The 21,835-nt window shown below is 58.2% G+C and overlaps 1 protein-coding gene across 2 annotated transcripts in view; it reads right to left on the bottom strand.

Moving 5' to 3' along the window:
- Window positions 1–1,897: 1,897 nt before the first annotated feature.
- The window catches only part of LOC147086434 (semaphorin-4B-like), a 225,931-nt gene continuing 205,993 nt past the window's right edge, over window positions 1,898–21,835 (bottom strand). For both annotated transcript variants that reach the window (XM_085978535.1, XM_085978536.1), the window contains 3 exons: window positions 20,716–20,876; window positions 6,626–6,732; window positions 1,898–3,011 (listed from right to left, as the gene is read on the bottom strand). In XM_085978535.1, coding sequence (XP_085834661.1) covers window positions 2,362–3,011; window positions 6,626–6,732; window positions 20,716–20,876 — 918 coding nt within the window. In that variant the 3' untranslated portion in view covers window positions 1,898–2,361. The remainder of the gene's footprint in view (window positions 3,012–6,625; window positions 6,733–20,715; window positions 20,877–21,835) is intronic.

Here is a 21,835-nt window from a genome sequence, read left to right as displayed (position 1 = left end):
CCCTTGAGAAGGTGGTGGTGGTGGTGTGCCGCCTTCTTGAACCGCTGTTCTTGGTAGCGTTTTTTTTTTACAACGGAATGGCTCGGTGGGCCATTTCAGAGGAGCAGTTAAGAGCCACATTGCTGTGGGTGTGGAGTCACACATCGGCCAGACCGGGGTAAAGGTGACAGATTTCCTTCCCTGAAAGACATCAGTGAACCAGATGGGGGTTTTACAACAATCATGGTCACCATTACCGATGCTAGCTTTTTATTCCAGATTTATTTAATTAACTGAATTTAAATTCCCCGGCTGCCGTGGTGGGATCTAGAACTCGTGTCACTGAGATCATTAGTCCACGATTGCTAGTCCGGTGACATAACCACTAGGCTACCGTGCCCGATTAGTGCGCCACCGCCCGCTTGGGGTGTTAAAACTGAAGTTAGCGATCACCGGCGCTATTTTTTCACTAAATTTAGCGCCCGGGCGATGTTAACGGCCCAAATCACTCGCTAACAAATTCCCCCCCCCCCCCCAAGACTCGCATTTCTCCAGCGCCTTTCACCACCTCAGGACGTCCCAAAGCGCTTCACAGCCAACGAAGTACTTTGTTTGAAGTGTGGTCACTGTTGTCATGTCGGAAACGCGGGCAGCCAATTTGCGCACAGCAAGCTCCCACAAACAGTGACAGTGACCCGGATCATCTGTTTTTAGTGATGTTGGTTGAGGGATAAATACTGGCCAGACATTGAAGACACAGACAGGGATTTTAATACAACGCTACTTTTGCAGAAACGCGCCCCTTTGACCGGGGCTGCGGTAGAAACCGGTACATAGTAAGTTCCATTACGTTTGCAAAAAACACTTGGGTCTTTTATCCCCGCGCGTTTAACAAAAAAGACACCGACAGAAAGAGTCTCGCGTGACTCAGAGCCCCCGCGCACTGCTGCCCCTCCTATAGAAACATAGAAGATAGGAGCAGGAGTAGGCCATTCGGCCCCTCGAGCCTGCTCCGCCATTCAATGGGATCATGGCTGATCATCCAAATTCAGTACCCTGTCCCTGCTTTCTCCCCATATCCCTTGGTCCCTTTAGCCTTAAGAAATATATCCAACTCCTTCTTGAATATATTCAATGAATTGGCCTCAACTGCCTTGTGTGGTAGAGAATTCCACAGGTTCACCACTCTCTGGGTAAAGAAATTCCTCCTCATCTCAGTCCTAAATGGCCTACCCCTTATCCTTAGACTGTGACCCCTGGTTCTGGACTCCCCCGCCATCGGGAACATCCTTCCAGCATCTAGTCCTGTTAGAATTTTATAAGTTTCAATGAGATCCCCTCTCATTCTTCTAAACTCCAGCGAGTATAAGCCCAATCGACCCAATCTCTCCTCATACGTCATTCCTGCCATCCCGTCTGGGAGGGTGGGTCACAGAATGCTGACCGCGATTTCACATTGTCAACGCACTGCTGTCCGGGAGGGGCCAGGGACTCTTGGGAGGGGAAAAGACCCAACCTGGTTTCCAAAAGCTTGCTCTCGCCTACGGTCCCTCCGTGGCCCCTGCTCCGCAGTCCCGTTCCGGCTCTACCCGCCCGCCTTCTGAACTTACCTCCTAGACCCCCCTCCCCTAAGCCTCTCCCAAATCCTGCCCGGAGTCCCGTCTCCTCCAAGCCGGTTGGTTTCCTCGGGATTTCTCCGATCACCGCCACCCACCCCCCCGCCCGCCCCTCCGTTACATCTACTTTGGCATCTCTCGTAGTCAATCCGTCGCGCGAGGCGGGTTGCAACTGCGCCCACCTTGCCAGGTGCATCGGCTCCTGGTGTGGCGAGAGGAAGCGCGCGTTCTCCTCGACATATTTTGGCATGGATCACGTCCTCCTTTCCCCGCCCTACTTGGGATTACCCCCTCCCCCCTCCCCCTCACCCCGACGTCATTCCCCAGTCCGCTGCGGGATAGCGACGCGCCGCGTTGGCCGCGCCAGTCTAGCTAAAGCGTTCGGAAGGGACGGGTACCGGGCAGCAGGCAGTCACATTACGGACTCAGAAAACCCAACCGAGAAAGGGGGCGCGGCGCGTAAAGCTCCCGACGCGCAGGTCCTGGAGCGAGAGGACTGTTACGACAAAAAAAAACACAAAACCCACCCCCCGCATTTTCCACACTGTGGTCACATCGGGCGCGGGGACGCGGCCCGTGAAATCTACAAAGACAAAAAAAAATGAAAACCGCCGAAGGGTCCCCGGATTGGGAAAACAGCGGGAGTAGCTCAGCCCTGAGCCCTGCTCCCTTAGGTCCCCTCGCTCGCTCCCCATCCCGACAACCATGCGGCATCCCTCTCCTTCTCCTCGACAGCGCACGGTTCCGTAGCTGGCGTCGCGGTCCCCTAGATATCCACTTGGGTCTGGGCGTCGGGTGGCGGGGGGCCTTTGCGGGGGCCCGAGCTGGCCGGCGCGGGTTCGGTCTTGAGCTCGGCGGGGTCCTCCTGCTCGCTGTTGGCCGGGGCTTTGTTCAAGGGCATGCTTTCCAGGCGGCTCCCGCTGGCCGCCGCGGTCTCGGGCCGAGGCGGGCCGCCCTGCTGGACCTTCCCCTTCGACCGCAGCCTGCTGCTGACGTGGTACAGCGCTATGATGGCCACCACCGCCACAAACAACGCAAAGAGGACACTCACCAGCACCAGCTCGCTCCAGTAGGTCTTCACCGTGCCCACGTGGGGCCGCTGGGCGCCGTTGGCGGACAGAAAGACGGAGGATTCTTTCTCTGCGGTGGGAGTGTCCACAAAACCACCGGCAACCTTAAGCGAGTAACTCACCAGCAGTGTCCTGAACTGGTTGTCCGTGGCCCAGCACTCCCACCGGCCCTGGCGGCTGGGGGTGGCAACAAACCTGAGACCGTCGGGCTGGCTGTTCAGCTCTGATGTCGCCACCTCTCGCTCGTTGTGCGTCCAACTCTTGTGCGCCAGGTTTGACTTGGTCTGGCAGGGCAGGTGGACCAAGGAGTTTACGCGGACGGCCATCTCAAGAGGGGTTACAGAACCTACCAGACAAATAAATAAACAGGTGCACGCTGAAGGGAACATAAACTGCAAACCGCTGGCATTTCACCGCCAAGCTTCACGCTCATAAGCTCATTATCTTATCTTCTTATCTACCTCTCCGCTCCTCTCCTGCTGGGGTAACAGGTTCCGCGGGCACTGGGCACCACACGGAACGTCTCTCCAGCGTTCGTGTATGAGCCCAAGCAGTGAGCGTCATAGGAACAGGAGAAGGCCATTCAGCCCCTCGAGCCGATTGTATAGAAACAGGAGGCCATTCAGCCCCTCGAGCCTGTTGTATAGAAACAGGAGGAGGCCATTCAGCCCCTCGAGCCTGTTGTATAGAAACAGGAGGAGGCCATTCAGCCCCTCAAGCCTGTTACACTGGAACAGGAGGAGGCCATTCATCCCCTCGAGCCAGTTACACAGGAACAGAGGGAGGCCATTCAGCCCCTCAAGCCTGTTACACAGGAACAGGAGGAGGCCATTCAGCCCATTGAGCCTGCTACACTGGAACAGGAGGAGGCCATTCAGCCTCTCGAGCCTGTTACACAGGAACAGGAGGAGGCCATTCAGCCCCTCGAGCCTGTTACATTAGGAACAGGAGGAGGCCCATTCAGCCCCTCGAGCCTGTTACACAGGAACAGGAGGAGGCCCATTCAGCCCCTCGAGCCTGTTGTATAGAAACAGGAGGAGGCCATTCAGCCCCTCGAGCCTGTTACACAGGAATAGGAGGAGGCCCATTCAGCCCCTCGAGCCTGTTACATAGGAACAGGAGGAGGCCATTCAGCCCCTCGAGCCTGTTGTATAGAAACAGGAGGAGGCCAATCAGCCCCTCGAGCCTGTTCTGCCATTCATTGAGATCACGGCTGATCTGAGACCTAACTCCATATACCCGCCTTTCCCCCATATCCCTTAATACTTTTGGTTAACAAAAATCTATCGATCTCTGATTTAAAATTAACAATTGCCCCGGCATCAATTGTCGTTTGCAGAAGAGAGTTCCCAACTTCTACCACCCTTTGTGTGTAGAAGTGTTTCCTAACTTCACTCCTGAAAGGCCTGGCTCTAATTTTTAGACTCTGCCCCCCAGTCCTAGATTCCACAAACCAGCGGAAATAGTTTCTCTCTATCTGTTCCCCTTAATATCTTTAAAACTTTGATCAAGGCCTAGCATTTATTGCCCGTTCCCTAATCGCCCTTGAGAAGGTGGTGGTGAGCCGCCTTCTTGAACCGCTGCAGTCCGTGTGGTGAAGGTGCTCCCACAGTGCTGTTAGGGAGGGAGTTCCAGGATTTTGACCCAGCGACGATGAAGGAACGGCCGATATATTTCCAAGTCGGGATGATGTGTGACTTGGAGGGGAACTTGGAGGTGGTGGTGTTCCCATGCGCCTGCTGCCCTTGTCCTTCTAGGTGGAAGAGGTCGCGGGTTTGGGAGGTGCTGCCGAAGAAGCCTTGGCGAGTTGCTGCAGTGCATCTTGTAGATGGTCCACACTGCAGCCACGGTGCGCCGGTGGTGGAGGGAGTGAGTGTTTAAGGCGGTGGAGGGGGTGCCGATCAAGCGGGCTGCTTTGTCCTGGATGGTGTCGAGCTTCTCGAGTGTTGTTGGAGCTGCACTCATCCAGGCAAGTGGAGAGTATTCCATCACACTCCTGACTTGTGCCTTGTAGATGGTGGAAAGGCTTTGGGGAGTCAGGAGGTGAGACACTCGCCGCAGAATACCCAGGATGGTGGAAAGGCTTTGGGGAGTCAGGAGGTGAGACACTCGCCGCAGAATACCCAGCCTCTGACCTGCTCTTGTTGCCACAGTATTTATGTGGCTGGTCCAGTTAAGTTTCTGGTCAATAGTGACCCCCAGGATGTTGATGGTGGGGGATTCAATGATGGTAATGCCGTTGAATGTCAAGGGGCGGTGGTTAGACTCTCGCTTGTTGGAGATAGTCATTGCCTGGCACTTGTGTGTACCAAAGGTGTTAAGGGATATGGGGCAAAGGCGGGGGATATGGAGTTAGGTCGCAGATCAGCCATGATCTCATTGAATGGCGGAACAGGCTCAAGGGGATCAATGGCCTCCTCCTGTTCCTGTGTAACTGGCTCGAGGGGCTGAATGGGCCTCCTCCTGTTCCTGTGTAACTGGCTCGAGGGGCTGAATGGGCCTCCTCCTGTTCCTGTGTAACTGGCTCGAGGGGCTGAATGGGCCCCCTCCTGTTCCTGTGTATCAGGCTCGAGGGGATCAATGGCCTCCTCCTGTTCCTGTGTTCCTATGGACGGGCAATAAATGCTAGCCATGCCAGCAACGCCCACATCCCACGGACGAATTAAAAAAAAGGTCTCATTCAGCAGGCTGACTTGCTGTGGGAAGATCCCAGCCCATCCCAATCCCGCCCTCGCCCGTGGTCGAAATGCAAACTTTCCAGGGGCTGATTTATCCCCCTCCCTAACCCAGGGACGCTGGGGCTAACTAGGGTTCACTGGACCTGCAGCGACCAATGCTGGAACCAGAGATCTTCAAAGGTCGGTATGGCTCAGTACCTCACACACACACACGGGATATACGGCACAGAAATAGGCCATTCGGCCCAGCCCGTCCATACTGGCGCTTATGCTCCACTCGAGCCAGGTTGATGGGACCTATGCAAAGCATTATCTGTGTAAGTTCCGTCATGCGAATAGGGATAATGTAAACGTTCACTCCATGCCCATTCCCCTGCCTAACACCCCCTCACTCCCATACCCTTTTCCCTCTCAGCTCCCCAGTCAGCCCTACATCCTCCCCTCCCGCCTGTGCTGACATTCAGCCTCCCTGCACTTTCCCCCGCAAGGTCGAGAGTCCAGAGGCCCCCCTCACCCTCAACCAGATTCCCTCCTACCCCCACTGACCTGCCCCTCCTAGCTCTCTCTCAGTCTCGGATTGCTTGCAAAATTCAACTTTCAAAAAAAATTTAAACCGGACTAAGAAAATAAACTATGGCCGCGAAATTCATAAGAACATAAGGATTAGGAGCGGGAGTTGGCCATTTGGCCCCTCGAGCCTGCTCCGCCATTCAATAAGATCATCGACCTCAACTCCACTTTCCCGCCCGATCCCCATATCCCTCGATTCCCCGAGAGTTAAAAATCTATCAATCTCTGTCTTGAATATACTCAACGACTGAGCCTCCACAGCCCTCTGGGGCGGAGAATTCCAAAGATTCACCGCCCTCTGAGTGAAGAAATTCCTCCTCATCTCAGTCCTCAATGGCCGACCCCTTATCCTCAGACTGTGACCCCTGGTTCTAGACTCTCCAGCCAGGGGGAGACAGCCTCTCAGCATCTACCCTGTCAATCCCCCTCAGAATCTGATGTTTCAATGAGATCACCTCCCATTCTTCTAAACTCCAGAGAGTATCGGCCCATTCTACACAATCTCTCATCATACGACAGCCCTCTCATCCTATCAAGCTGGCGTGAGTGGAGCATAAACTCTGGCAGGGTCTGGTTCATTCAGCACCTTAGCGCCAGCTGTTCAGGCTGGTTTCGGCAAAAAAAAATGGCACACACACACACACACACAGACCGAATCCGGTTTCCCCGTCTGCGGCCTGTGGCTTTAACTGGAATCAATGGTTGCACAAACCTTCAGGGTATCCGTTCGGTACAGGCATTCTGGGTCGTGCCCTGTTCGTCGGGGCCAAGCAGGCAGAGGCAGCGTCTGCCTTCTCGATGTCCTGAATCCAGTTGCGCCTTCAAGAGAAGAATTGATATCATGCGGAGGGTGTCTTCGGTACTGGCCCGCGGGGGGGCGTCGGCGCCGAGCGGATACAGGGCGGCAGTGGGGGGGAAAGAGACAAGAGAGAGGAAGAGACACGCGCGCACGCGCATTCGCTCAGGCACACAGCCGGAAAAAGAGGCGAGAGAGAGAGGGGGACAGAAGTATAGATTGAGGTACAAAACAGAGTTAGAGACAGATAGAGAGAGAGCGAAAGACAGGAAGTGAGAGATGGGCAAAGAAACAAGCAGAGGTCGAAAGTAACGCTGAGAGAGGGAAAAGACTTGGGGGGGGTGGGGAAATTGGCTCGCGTCCCCTTTGGGGCGATAACTTCGCCGGTAACGCCCTGAAAAAGTTAGCGCCCCCGCGCCATAAATTCAGTGGTAGCGCCCCAAGCAGGAGGCGGGGTGCTACTAAAAGCGCTCCCCCTCCTTCTTGGGGCAATACCAGTCGCGCATAACGTCCGGCGGTAAGTCAGGGGGGGGGCGCAGCTGATGTTGGCGGCTGGAGCGCGAGCGAGGCACTACCAACTACCGCTGCCGCTAACCTCCCACTGAATTACGTGGGAGGCGTTAGCGGCGCCGTGCCCGGGCGCTACGGGCTTTGCGCCCCCACCCCCCGTTAGCGCTCCCCGGGGGCGCAAAGCAAGCCAATTTTTTCCCCCATAGAATTACATCGAATGTACAGAACAGAAACAGGCCATTCGGCCCATCTGGTCCGTGCCGGTGTTTATGCTCCACACCAGCCTCCTCCCACCCCTCTTCATCTCACCCCATCAACACCAGCCTCCTGCCACCCCTCTTCATCTCACCCCATCAACACCAGCCTCCTCCCACCCCTCTTCATCTCACCCCACCAACACCAGCCTCCTCCCACCCCTCTCCATCTCACCCCATCAACACCAGCCTCCTCCCACCCCTCTTCATCTCACCCCATCAACACCAGCCTCCTCCCACCCCTCTTCATCTCACCCCATCAACACCAGCCTCCTCCCATCCCCTCTTCATCTCACCCCATCAACACCAGCTTCCTCCCACCCCTCTTCATCTCACCCCATCAACACCAGCCTCCTCCCACCCCTCTTCATCTCACCCCATCAACACCAGCCTCCTCCCATCCCCTCTTTATCTCACCCCATCAACACCAGCCTCCTCCCACCCCTCTTCATCTCACCCCATCAACACCAGCCTCCTCCCACCCCTCTTCATCTCACCCCATCAACACCAGCCTCCTCCCACCCCTCTTCATCTCACCCCATCAACACCAGCCTCCTCCCACCCCTCTTCATCTCACCCCATCAACACCAGCCTCCTCCCACCCCTCTTCATCTCACCCCATCAACACCAGCCTCCTCCCACCCCTCTTCATCTCACCCCGTCAACACCAGCCTCCTCCCACCCCTCTTCATCTCACCCCATCAACACCAGCCCCCTCCCACCCCTCTTCATCTCATCCCATGAACACCAGCCTCCTCCCACCCCCCTTCATCTCACCCCATCAACACCAGCCTCCTCCCACCCCTCTTCATCTCACCCCATCAACACCAGCCTCCTCCCACCCCTCTTCATCTCACCCCATCAACACCAGCCTCCTCCCACCCCTCTTCATCTCACCCCATCAACACCAGCCTCCTCCCACCCCTCTTCATCTCACCCCATCAACACCAGCCTCCTCCCGCCCCTCTTCATCTCACCCCATCAACACCAGCCTCCTCCCACCCCTCTTCATCTCACCCCATCAACACCAGCCTCCTCCCATCCCCTCTTCATCTCACCCCATCAACACCAGCCTCCTCCCACCCCTCTTCATCTCACCCCATCAACACCAGCCCCCTCCCACAACTCTTCATCTCACCCCATCAACACCAGCCTCCTCCCACCCCTCTTCATCTCACCCCATCAACACCAGCCTCCTCCCATCCCCTCTTCATCTCACCCCATCAACACCAGCCTCCTCCCACCCCTCTTCATCTCACCCCATCAACACCAGCCTCCTCCCACCTCTCTTCATCTCACCCCATCAACACCAGCCTCCTCCCACCCCTCTTCATCTCACCCCATCAACACGAGCCTCCTCCCACCCCTCTTCATCTCACCCCATCAACACCAGCCTCCTCCCACCCCTCTTCATCTCTCCCCATCAACACCAGCCTCCTCCCACCCCTCTTCATCTCACCCCATCAACACCAGCCTCCTCCCAACCCTTTTCAGCTCACCCCATCAACACCAGGCTCCTCCCATCCCCTCTTCATCTCACCCCATCAACACCAGCCTCCTCCACCCCCTCTTCATCTCACACCATCAACACCAGCCTCCTCCCACCCCTCTTCATCTCCCCCCATCTACACCAGCCTCCTCCCACCCCTCTTCATCTCACCCCATCAACACCAGCCTCCTCCCACCCCTCTTCATCTCACCCCATCAACACCAGCCTCCTCCCACCCCTCTTCATCTCACCCCATCAACACCAGCCTGCTCCCACCCCTCTTTCTCTCACCCCATCAACACCAGCCTCCTCCCACCACTCTTCATCTGACCCCATCAACACCAGCCTCCTCCCACCCCTCTTCATCTCACCCCATCAACACAAGCCTCCTCCCACCCCTCTTCATCTCACCCCATCAACACCAGCCCCCTCCCACCCCCTCTTCATCTCACCCTATCAACACCAGCCTCCTCCGACCCCTCTTCATCTCACCCCATCAACACCAGCCTGCTCCCACCCCTCTTCATCTCACCCCATGAACACCAGCCTCCTCCCACCCCTCTTCATCTCACTCCATCAACACAAGCCTCCTCCCACCCCTCTTCATCTCACCCCATCAACACCAGCCCCCTCCCACCCCTCTTCATCTCACTCCATCAACACCTGCCTCCTCCCACCCCTCTTCATCTCACCCCATCAACACCAGCCTCCTCCCACCCCTCTTCATCTCCCCCATCAACACCAGCCTCCTCCCACCCCTCTTCATCTCACCCCATCAACACCAGCCTTCTCCCACCTCTCTTCATCTCCCCCCATCAACACCAGCCTCCTCCCACCGCTCTTCATCTCACCCCATCAACACCAGCCTCCTCCCACCCCTCTTCATCTCACCCCATCAACACCAGCCTCCTCCCACCCCTCTTCATCTCACCCCATCAACACCAGCCTCCTCCCACCCCTCTTCATCTCACCCCATCAACACCAGCCTTCTCCCACCCCTCTTCATCTCACCCCATCAACACCAGCCTCCTCCGACCCCTCTTCATCTCACCCCATCAACACCAGCCTCCTCCCACCCCTCTTCATCTCACCCCATCAACACCAGCCTCCTCCCACCCCTCTTCATCTCACACCAGCCTCCTCCCACCCCTCTTCATCTCACCCCATCAACACCAGCCTCCTCTCACCCCTCTTCATCTCACCCCATCCACACCAGCCTCGTCCCACCCCTCTTCATCTCACCCCATCAACACCAGCCTCCTCCCACCCCCTCTTCATCTCACCCCATCAACACCAGCCTCCTCTCACCCCTCTTCATCTCACCCCATCAACACCAGCCTCCTCCCACCTCTCTTCATCTCACCCCATCAACACCAGCCTCCTCCCACCCCTCTTCATCTCACCCCATCAACACGAGCCTCCTCCCACCCCTCTTCATCTCACCCCATCAACACCAGCCTCCTCCCACCCCTCTTCATCTCACCCCATCAAAACCAGCCTCCTCCCATCCCCTCTTCATCTCACCCCATCAACACCAGCCTCCTCCCCACCCCTCTTCATCTCACCCCATCAACACCAGCCTCCTCCAATCCCCTCTTCTTCTCACCCCATCAAGACCAGCCTCCTCCCATCCCTTCTTCATCTCACCCCATCAACACCAGCCTCCTCCCACCCCTCTTCATCTCACCCCATCAACACCAGCCTCCTCCCACCCCTCTTCATCTCACCCCATCAACACCAGCCTCCTCCCACCCCTCTTCATCTCACCCCATCAACACCAGCCTCCTCCCACCCCTCTTCATCTCACCCCATCAACACCAGCCTCCTCCCACCCCTCTTCATCTCACCCCATCAACACCAGCCTCCTCCCACCCCTCTTCATCTCACCCCATCAACACCAGCCTCCTCCCCCCCCTCTTCATCTCACCCCGTCAACACCAGCCTCCTCCCACCCCTCTTCATCTCACCCCATCAACACCAGCCCCCTCCCACCCCTCTTCATCTCATCCCATGAACACCAGCCTCCTCCCACCCCTCTTCATCTCACCCCATCAACACCAGCCTCCTCCCACCCCTCTTCATCTCACCCCATCAACACCAGCCTCCTCCCACCCCTCTTCATCTCACCCCATCAACACCAGCCTCCTCCCATCCCCTCTTCATCTCACCCCATCAACACCAGCCTCCTCCCACCCCTCTTCATCTCACCCCATCAACACCAGCCCCCTCCCACCCCTCTTCATCTCACCCCATCAACACCAGCCTCCTCCCACCCCTCTTCATTTCACCACATCCACACCAGCCTCCTCCCACCCCTCTTCGTCTCTCGCCATCAACACCAGCCTCCTCCCACCCCTCTTCATCTCTCCCCATCAACACCAGCCTCCTCCCAACCCTTTTCAGCTCACCCCATCAACACCAGCCTCCTCCACCTCCTCTTCATCTCACACCATCACCACCAGCCTCCTCCCACCCCTCTTCATCTCCCCCCATCAACACCAGCCTCCTCCCACCCCTCTTCATCTCACCCCATCAACACCAGCCTCCTCCCACCCCTCTTCATCTCACCCCACCAACACCAGCCTCCTCCCACCCCTCTTCATCTCACCCCATCAACACCAGCCTCCTCCCACCCCTCTTCATCTCACCCCATCAACACCAGCCTGCTCCCACCCCTCTTCCTCTCACCCCATCAACACCAGCCTCCTCCCACCACTCTTCATCTGACCCCATCAACACCAGCCTCCTCCCACCCGTCTTCATCTCACCCCATCAACACCAGCCCCCTCCCACCCCCTCTTCATCTCACCCTATCAACACCAGCCTCCTCCCACCCCTCTTCATCTCACCCCATCAACACCAGCCTGCTCCCACCCCTCTTCATCTCACCCCATTAACACCAGCCTCCTCCCACCCCTCTTCATCTCACCCCATCAACACCAGCCTGCTCACACCCCTCTTCATCTCACCCCATCAACACCAGCCTGCTCCCACCCCTCTTCATCTCACCCCATTAACACCAGCCTCCTCCCACCCCTCTTCATCTCACCCCATTAACACCAGCCTCCTCCCACCCCTCTTCATCTCACCCTATCAACACCAGCCTCCTCCCACCCCTCTTCATCTCACCCCATCAACACCAGCCTGCTCCCACCCCTCTTCATCTCACCCCATTAACACCAGCCTCCTCCCACCCCTCTTCATCTCACCCCATCAACACCAGCCTGCTACCACCCCTCTTCATCTCACTCCATCAACACCAGCCCCCTCCCACCCCTCTTCATCTCCCTCCATCAACACCAGCCTCCTCCCACCCCTCTTCATCTCACCCCATCAACACCAGCCTCCTCCCACCCCTCTTCATCTCACCCCATCAACACCAGCCTCCTCCCACCCCTCTTCATCTCACCCCATCAACACCAGCCTCCTCCCACCCCTCTTCATCTCCCTCCATCAACACCAGCCTCCTCCCACCCCTCTTCATCTCACCCCATCAACACCAGCCTCCTCCCACCCCTCTTCATCTCCCCCATCAACACCAGCCTCCTCCCACCCCTCTTCATCTCACCCCATCAACACCAGCCTCCTCCCACCCCTCTTCATCTCACTCCATCAATACCAGCCTCCTCCCACCCCTCTTCATCTCACCCCATCAACACCAGCCTCCTCCCATCCCCTCTTCATCTCACCCCATCAACACCAGCCTCCTCCCACCCCTCTTCATCTCACCCCATCAACACCAGCCCCCTCCCACAACTCTTCATCTCACCCCATCAACACCAGCCTCCTCCCACCCCTCTTCATCTCACCCCATCAACACCAGCCTCCTCCCATCCCCTCTTCATCTCACCCCATCAACACCAGCCTCCTCCCACCCCTCTTCATCTCACCCCATCAACACCAGCCTCCTCCCACCTCTCTTCATCTCACCCCATCAACACCAGCCTCCTCCCACCCCTCTTCATCTCACCCCATCAACACGAGCCTCCTCCCACCCCTCTTCATCTCACCCCATCAACACCAGCCTCCTCCCACCCCTCTTCATCTCTCCCCATCAACACCAGCCTCCTCCCACCCCTCTTCATCTCACCCCATCAACACCAGCCTCCTCCCAACCCTTTTCAGCTCACCCCATCAACACCAGGCTCCTCCCATCCCCTCTTCATCTCACCCCATCAACACCAGCCTCCTCCACCCCCTCTTCATCTCACACCATCAACACCAGCCTCCTCCCACCCCTCTTCATCTCCCCCCATCTACACCAGCCTCCTCCCACCCCTCTTCATCTCACCCCATCAACACCAGCCTCCTCCCACCCCTCTTCATCTCACCCCATCAACACCAGCCTCCTCCCACCCCTCTTCATCTCACCCCATCAACACCAGCCTGCTCCCACCCCTCTTTCTCTCACCCCATCAACACCAGCCTCCTCCCACCACTCTTCATCTGACCCCATCAACACCAGCCTCCTCCCACCCCTCTTCATCTCACCCCATCAACACAAGCCTCCTCCCACCCCTCTTCATCTCACCCCATCAACACCAGCCCCCTCCCACCCCCTCTTCATCTCACCCTATCAACACCAGCCTCCTCCGACCCCTCTTCATCTCACCCCATCAACACCAGCCTGCTCCCACCCCTCTTCATCTCACCCCATGAACACCAGCCTCCTCCCACCCCTCTTCATCTCACTCCATCAACACAAGCCTCCTCCCACCCCTCTTCATCTCACCCCATCAACACCAGCCCCCTCCCACCCCCTCTTCATCTCACCCTATCAACACCAGCCTCCTCCCACCCCTCTTCATCTCACCCCATCAACACCAGCCTGCTCCCACCCCTCTTCATCTCACCCCATTAACACCAGCCTCCTCCCACCCCTCTTCATCTCACTCCATCAACACCAGCCTCCTCCCACCCCTCTTCAACTCCCCCCATCAACACCAGCCTCCTCCCACCCCTCTTCATCTCACCCCATCAACACCAGCCTCCTCCCACCACTCTTCATCTGACCCCATCAACACCAGCCTCCTCCCACCCCTCTTCACTTCACCACATCCACACCAGCCTCCTCCCACCCCTCTTCATCTCTCGCCATCAACACCAGCCTCCTCCCACCCCTCTTCATCTCTCCCCATCAACACCAGCCTCCTCCCAACCCTTTTCGGCTCACCCCATCAACACCAGCCTCCTCCACCCCCTCTTCATCTCACACCATCAACACCAGCCTCCTCCCACCCCTCTTCATCTCCCCCCATCAACACCAGCCTCCTCCCACCCCTCTTCATCTCACCCCATCAACACCAGCCTCCTCCCACCCCTCTTCATCTCACCCCATCAACACCAGCCTCCTCCCACCCCTCTTCATCTCACCCTATCAACACCAGCCTCCTCCCACCCTTCTTCATCTCACCCCATCAACACCAGCCTGCTCCCACCCCTCTTCCTCTCACCCCATCAACATCAGCCTCCTCCCACCACTCTTCATCTGACCCCATCAACACCAGCCTCCTCCCACCCCTCTTCATCTCACCCCATCAACACAAGCCTCCTCCCACCCCTCTTCATCTCACCCCATCAACACCAGCCCCCTCCCACCCCCTCTTCATCTCACCCTATCAACACCAGCCTCCTCCCACCCCTCTTCATCTCACCCCATCAACACCAGCCTACTCCCACCCCTCTTCATCTCACCCCATTAACACCAGGCTCCTCCCACCCCTCTTCATCTCACCCCATCAACACCAGCCTGCTACCACCCCTCTTCATCTCACCCCATCAACACCAGCCTCCTCCCACCCCCTCTTCATCTCACCCCTCAACACCAGCCTCCTCCCACCCCTCTTCATCTCATCCCATCAACACCAGCCTCCTCCCACCCCTCTTCATCTCACTCCATCAACACCTGCCTCCTCCCACCCCTCTTCATCTCACCCCATCAACACCAGCCTCCTCCCACCCCTCTTCATCTCCCCCATCAACACCAGCCTCCTCCCACCCCTCTTCATCTCACCCCATCAACACCAGCCTTCTCCCACCTCTCTTCATCTCCCCCCATCAACACCAGCCTCCTCCCACCGCTCTTCATCTCACCCCATCAACACCAGCCTCCTCCCACCCCTCTTCATCTCACCCCATCAACACCAGCCTCCTCCCACCCCTCTTCATCTCACCCCATCAACACCAGCCTCCTCCCACCCCTCTTCATCTCACCCCATCAACACCAGCCTTCTCCCACCCCTCTTCATCTCACCCCATCAACACCAGCCTCCTCCGACCCCTCTTCATCTCACCCCATCAACACCAGCCTCCTCCCACCCCTCTTCATCTCACCCCATCAACACCAGCCTCCTCCCACCCCTCTTCATCTCACACCAGCCTCCTCCCACCCCTCTTCATCTCACCCCATCAACACCAGCCTCCTCTCACCCCTCTTCATCTCACCCCATCCACACCAGCCTCGTCCCACCCCTCTTCATCTCACCCCATCAACACCAGCCTCCTCCCACCCCCTCTTCATCTCACCCCATCAACACCAGCCTCCTCTCACCCCTCTTCATCTCACCCCATCAACACCAGCCTCCTCCCACCTCTCTTCATCTCACCCCATCAACACCAGCCTCCTCCCACCCCTCTTCATCTCACCCCATCAACACGAGCCTCCTCCCACCCCTCTTCATCTCACCCCATCAACACCAGCCTCCTCCCACCCCTCTTCATCTCACCCCATCAAAACCAGCCTCCTCCCATCCCCTCTTCATCTCACCCCATCAACACCAGCCTCCTCCCCACCCCTCTTCATCTCACCCCATCAACACCAGCCTCCTCCAATCCCCTCTTCTTCTCACCCCATCAAGACCAGCCTCCTCCCATCCCTTCTTCATCTCACCCCATCAACACCAGCCTCCTCCCACCCCTCTTCATCTCACCCCATCAACACCAGCCTCCTCCCACCCCTCTTCATCTCACCCCATCAACACCAGCCTCCTCCCACCCCTCTTCATCTCACCCCATCAACACCAGCCTCCTCCCACCCCTCTTCATCTCACCCCATCAACACCAGCCTCCTCCCACCCCTCTTCATCTCACCCCATCAACACCAGCCTCCTCCCACCCCTCTTCATCTCACCCCATCAACACCAGCCTCCTCCCCCCCCTCTTCATCTCACCCCGTCAACACCAGCCTCCTCCCACCCCTCTTCATCTCACCCCATCAACACCAGCCCCCTCCCACCCCTCTTCATCTCATCCCATGAACACCAGCCTCCTCCCACCCCTCTTCATCTCACCCCATCAACACCAGCCTCCTCCCACCCCTCTTCATCTCACCCCATCAACACCAGCCTCCTCCCACCCCTCTTCATCTCACCCCATCAACACCAGCCTCCTCCCATCCCCTCTTCATCTCACCCCATCAACACCAGCCTCCTCCCACCCCTCTTCATCTCACCCCATCAACACCAGCCCCCTCCCACCCCTCTTCATCTCACCCCATCAACACCAGCCTCCTCCCACCCCTCTTCATTTCACCACATCCACACCAGCCTCCTCCCACCCCTCTTCGTCTCTCGCCATCAACACCAGCCTCCTCCCACCCCTCTTCATCTCTCCCCATCAACACCAGCCTCCTCCCAACCCTTTTCAGCTCACCCCATCAACACCAGCCTCCTCCACCTCCTCTTCATCTCACACCATCACCACCAGCCTCCTCCCACCCCTCTTCATCTCCCCCCATCAACACCAGCCTCCTCCCACCCCTCTTCATCTCACCCCATCAACACCAGCCTCCTCCCACCCCTCTTCATCTCACCCCATCAACACCAGCCTCCTCCCACCCCTCTTCATCTCACCCCATCAACACCAGCCTCCTCCCACCCCTCTTCATCTCACCCCATCAACACCAGCCTCCTCCCACCCCTCTTCATCTCACCCCATCAACACCAGCCTCCTCCCACCCCTCTTCATCTCACCCCACCAACACCAGCCTCCTCCCACCCCTCTTCATCTCACCCCATCAACACCAGCCTCCTCCCACCCCTCTTCATCTCACCCCATCAACACCAGCCTGCTCCCACCCCTCTTCCTCTCACCCCATCAACACCAGCCTCCTCCCACCACTCTTCATCTGACCCCATCAACACCAGCCTCCTCCCACCCGTCTTCATCTCACCCCATCAACACCAGCCCCCTCCCACCCCCTCTTCATCTCACCCTATCAACACCAGCCTCCTCCCACCCCTCTTCATCTCACCCCATCAACACCAGCCTGCTCCCACCCCTCTTCATCTCACCCCATTAACACCAGCCTCCTCCCACCCCTCTTCATCTCACCCCATCAACACCAGCCTGCTCACACCCCTCTTCATCTCACCCCATCAACACCAGCCTGCTCCCACCCCTCTTCATCTCACCCCATTAACACCAGCCTCCTCCCACCCCTCTTCATCTCACCCCATTAACACCAGCCTCCTCCCACCCCTCTTCATCTCACCCTATCAACACCAGCCTCCTCCCACCCCTCTTCATCTCACCCCATCAACACCAGCCTGCTCCCACCCCTCTTCATCTCACCCCATTAACACCAGCCTCCTCCCACCCCTCTTCATCTCACCCCATCAACACCAGCCTGCTACCACCCCTCTTCATCTCACTCCATCAACACCAGCCCCCTCCCACCCCTCTTCATCTCCCTCCATCAACACCAGCCTCCTCCCACCCCTCTTCATCTCACCCCATCAACACCAGCCTCCTCCCACCCCTCTTCATCTCACCCCATCAACACCAGCCTCCTCCCACCCCTCTTCATCTCACCCCATCAACACCAGCCTCCTCCCACCCCTCTTCATCTCCCTCCATCAACACCAGCCTCCTCCCACCCCTCTTCATCTCACCCCATCAACACCAGCCTCCTCCCACCCCTCTTCATCTCCCCCATCAACACCAGCCTCCTCCCACCCCTCTTCATCTCACCCCATCAACACCAGCCTCCTCCCACCCCTCTTCATCTCACTCCATCAATACCAGCCTCCTCCCACCCCTCTTCATCTCACCCCATCAACACCAGCCTCCTCCCACCCCTCTTCATCTCACCCCATCAACACCAGTCTTCTCCCACCTCTCTTCATCTCCCCCCATCAACACCAGCCTCCTCCCACCGCTCTTCATCTCACCCCATCAACACCAGCCTCCTCCCACCCCTCTTCATCTCACCCCATCAACACCAGCCTCCTCCCACCCCTCTTCATCTCACCCCATCAACACCAGCCTCCTCCCACCCCTCTTCATCTCACCCCATCAACACCAGCCTGCTCCCACCCCTCTTCATCTCACCCCATCAACACCAGCCTCCTCCGACCCCTCTTCATCTCACCCCATCAACACCAGCCTCCTCCCACCCCTCTTCATCTCAGCCCATCAACACCAGCCTCCTCCCACCCCTCTTCATCTCACACCAGCCTCCTCCCACCCCTCTTCATCTCACCCCATCAACACCAGCCTCCTCTCACCCCTCTTCATCTCACCCCATCCACACCAGCCTCCTCCCACCCCTCTTCATCTCACCCCATCAACACCAGCCTCCTCCCACCCCCTCTTCATCTCACCCCATCAACACCAGCCTCCTCCCACCCCTCTTCATCTCACCCCATCAACACCAGCCTCCTCTCACCCCTCTTCAACTCACCCCATCAACACCAGACCCCTCCCACCCCTCTTCATCTCACCCCATCAATACCAGCCTCCTCCCACCCCTCTTTATCTCACCCCATCAACACCAGCCTCCTCCCACCCCTCTTCATCTCCCCCCATCCACACCAGCCTCCTCCCACCCCTCTTCATCTCACCCCATCAACACCAGCCTCCTCCCACCGCTCTTCATCTCACCCCATCAACACCAGCCTCCTCCCACCCCTCTTCATCTCCCACCATCAACACCAGCCTCCTCCCACCCCTCTTCATCTCACCCTATCAACACCAGCCTCCTCCCACCCCTCTTCATCTCCCCCCATCAACACCAGCCTCCTCCCACCCCTCTCCATCTCACCCCATCAACACCAGCCTCCTCCCACCCCTCTTCATCTCACCCCATCAACACCAGCCTCCTCCCACCCCTCTTCATCTCACCCCATCCACACCAGCCTCCTCCCACCCCTCTTCATCTCACCCCATCAACACCAGCCTCCTCCCACCCCCTCTTCATCTCACCCCATCAACACCAGCCTCCTCTCACCCCTCTTCAACTCACCCCATCAACACCAGACCCCTCCCACCCCTCTTCATCTCACCCCATCAATACCAGCCTCCTCCCACCCCTCTTTATCTCACCCCATCAACACCAGCCTCCTCCCACCCCTCTTCATCTCACCCCATCAATACCAGCCTCCTCCCACCCCTCTTCATCTCACCCCATCAACACCAGCCTCCTCCCACCCCTCTTTATCTCACCCCATCAACACCAGCCTCCTCCCACCCCTCTTCATCTCCCCCCATCCACACCAGCCTCCTCCCACCCCTCTTCATCTCACCCCATCAACACCAGCCTCCTCCCACCGCTCTTCATCTCACCCCATCAACACCAGCCTCCTCCCACCCCTCTTCATCTCCCCCCATCAACACCAGCCTCCTCCCACCCCTCTTCATCTCACCCTATCAACACCAGCCTCCTCCCACCCCTCTTCATCTCGCCCCATCAACACCAGCCTCCTCCCACCCCTCTTCATCTCCCCCCATCAACACCAGCCTCCTCCCACCCCTCTTCATCTCACCCCATCAACACCAGCCTCCTCCCACCCCTCTTCATCTCACCCCATCCACACCAGCCTCCTCCCACCCCTCTTCATCTCACCCCATCAACACCAGCCTCCTCCCACCCCTCTTCATCTCCCCCCATCAACACCAGCCTCCTCCCACCCCTCTTCATCTCACCCCATCAACACCAGCCTCCTCCCACCCCTCTTCATCTCACCCCATCAACACCAGCCTCCTCCCACCCCTCTTCATCTCACCCCGTCAACACCAGCCTCCTCCCACCCCTCTTCATCTCACCCCATCAACACCAGCCTCCTCCCACCCCTCTTCATCTCACTTCATCAACACCAGCCTCCTCCCACCCCCTCTTCATCTCACCCCATCAATACCAGCCTCCTCCCACCCCTCTTCAACTCACCCCATCCACACCAGCCTCCTCCCACCCCTCTTCATCTCACCCCATCACCATCTCCCTCTATTCCTTTCTCCCTCATGTGTTTATCCAGCTTCCCCTTAAATGCATCTGTACTATTCACCTCAACCACTCCCTGTGGTAGCGAGTTCCACATTCTCACCACTCTCTGGGTAAAGAAGTTTCTCCTGAATTCCCCATTGGATTTATTAGTGACGATCTTCTATTGACGGCCCCTAGTTCTGGTCTCCCCCACAAGTGGAAACATCTTCTCTCCTTCTAGATTCTAAAGACGGAGACAGACAAGAGAGAAAGACAGAGACGGGACCGAGCCAGGCTGGTGACAGAGTTAAGCCCGCAGAACAGAGCGACGCATCTCATTACTACTGGCGAGCCCGCTGCTACACCTCTCGCTCGCAGAGCTGCGGGACGGAGTCACGGGCTCGGTGACACGGAGACACAGGGCCCAGCCTCCAACCCGCAGCCGGCACGAGCCTGCACCTTCAGCGCCAGCCTCGGGGGGACAGGTTGGGCTGCGGCAGGCGGCCGGCGATCGGCCCCCCCCGCCCCGCTCCACCCCACGTGGCGTACTCACGGGTTCGGCTGGAGTCTCATCTCCTTGCAGGCCCGGTCCCTCTTGTTCCAGCCACAGTACGGGTCCCTGGAGAGCACGCACTCCCCGCAGCTAGGGTAAGCGGAGCAGTTAGAGAGGGGTACCTGCAACACCCCGGTCGACGAGCCAACGTACAGAACCCCCTACAATAAAACACAAAGCACCGAGTATTGGCCACAGTCCTTGCAGTGAGTACTAGAAATATTCCCTAAAACAACAACAGGGCAGGTCTTGACTCTGTGCGACAGGGTAGAACAGGTGACGAAAGGTTGAGTAGGTTGGGCCTATACTCATTGGAGTTTAGAAGAATGGGAGGTGATCTGATTGAAACATATAGGCCTAGAAATTCAGTGGGCTGCGCCACCCGTTAGCGCCTTAAGAGGGCGCTAAGTGGGTCAGAAGCCGCTGGCCACGCCTCCCGCTAAATTTAGCGGGACACTAGTGGTGGCGCTAGCCGTTAGCGCTGCGCCGCTACCGATGATGTCATCGGTGTGCGCAGCGCCCCGCTGACGCCCCAATCGCGATATTTAGATGCGCCCCCTGATTTAACGCCGGACACTATGTGCGACCGGTTCAGGGGGGCCTACCTGCGGCGGTAGAGGTGCTAATTAAAGGAGGTGCGGGGCGGCCATTTTTGTTGCTGGCCGCTTGCCAGCACCTCTCCGCGCTGCCGTCCCCGGCCTCCTGAGCCCCCCCTGCCGCGGAGTGCCGACTGCATTCCAAGAGCCCGGCACTTCTCCTCGGTGCTGGGCTCTTGTGCCGGCACTCGCGATCCTCAGGGGCCCAGCTGGGCCCCAGATCGCGCTGCACAAGACCTCTCCCCTTTAAGAAGGGGAGGAAGGCCTGCAGTGCCGCAGCGCGACGTGCCGCAGCGTGTGGTGCTGCGGCACGTTGCGCAGCGATATTCAGTTGCAGCGCCCCAAGAGGGATGCGGGGTGCCTCCAGTAGCGCCGCGCTTCCCTTTGGGGCGCTCCAACTGAATTTCCGGCGGGCGGCCGCGACTGCTTCCGGGGCGCTACTTTTAGCGCCCTGGCGAGGCTGGCGCCCCGAGTGGGGCTATAGTCAATTTCTAGGCCATAAGATTCTGAGGGCGCTTGACAGG

The sequence above is a fragment of the Somniosus microcephalus genome, unplaced genomic scaffold (assembly GCF_052327205.1).
Source record: "Somniosus microcephalus isolate GS21.2 unplaced genomic scaffold, FLI_Smic_1.0 unresolved_chr7, whole genome shotgun sequence".
Taxonomy (NCBI): domain Eukaryota; kingdom Metazoa; phylum Chordata; class Chondrichthyes; order Squaliformes; family Somniosidae; genus Somniosus; species Somniosus microcephalus.
This window is presented reverse-complemented; position numbering and strand designations above follow the sequence as displayed.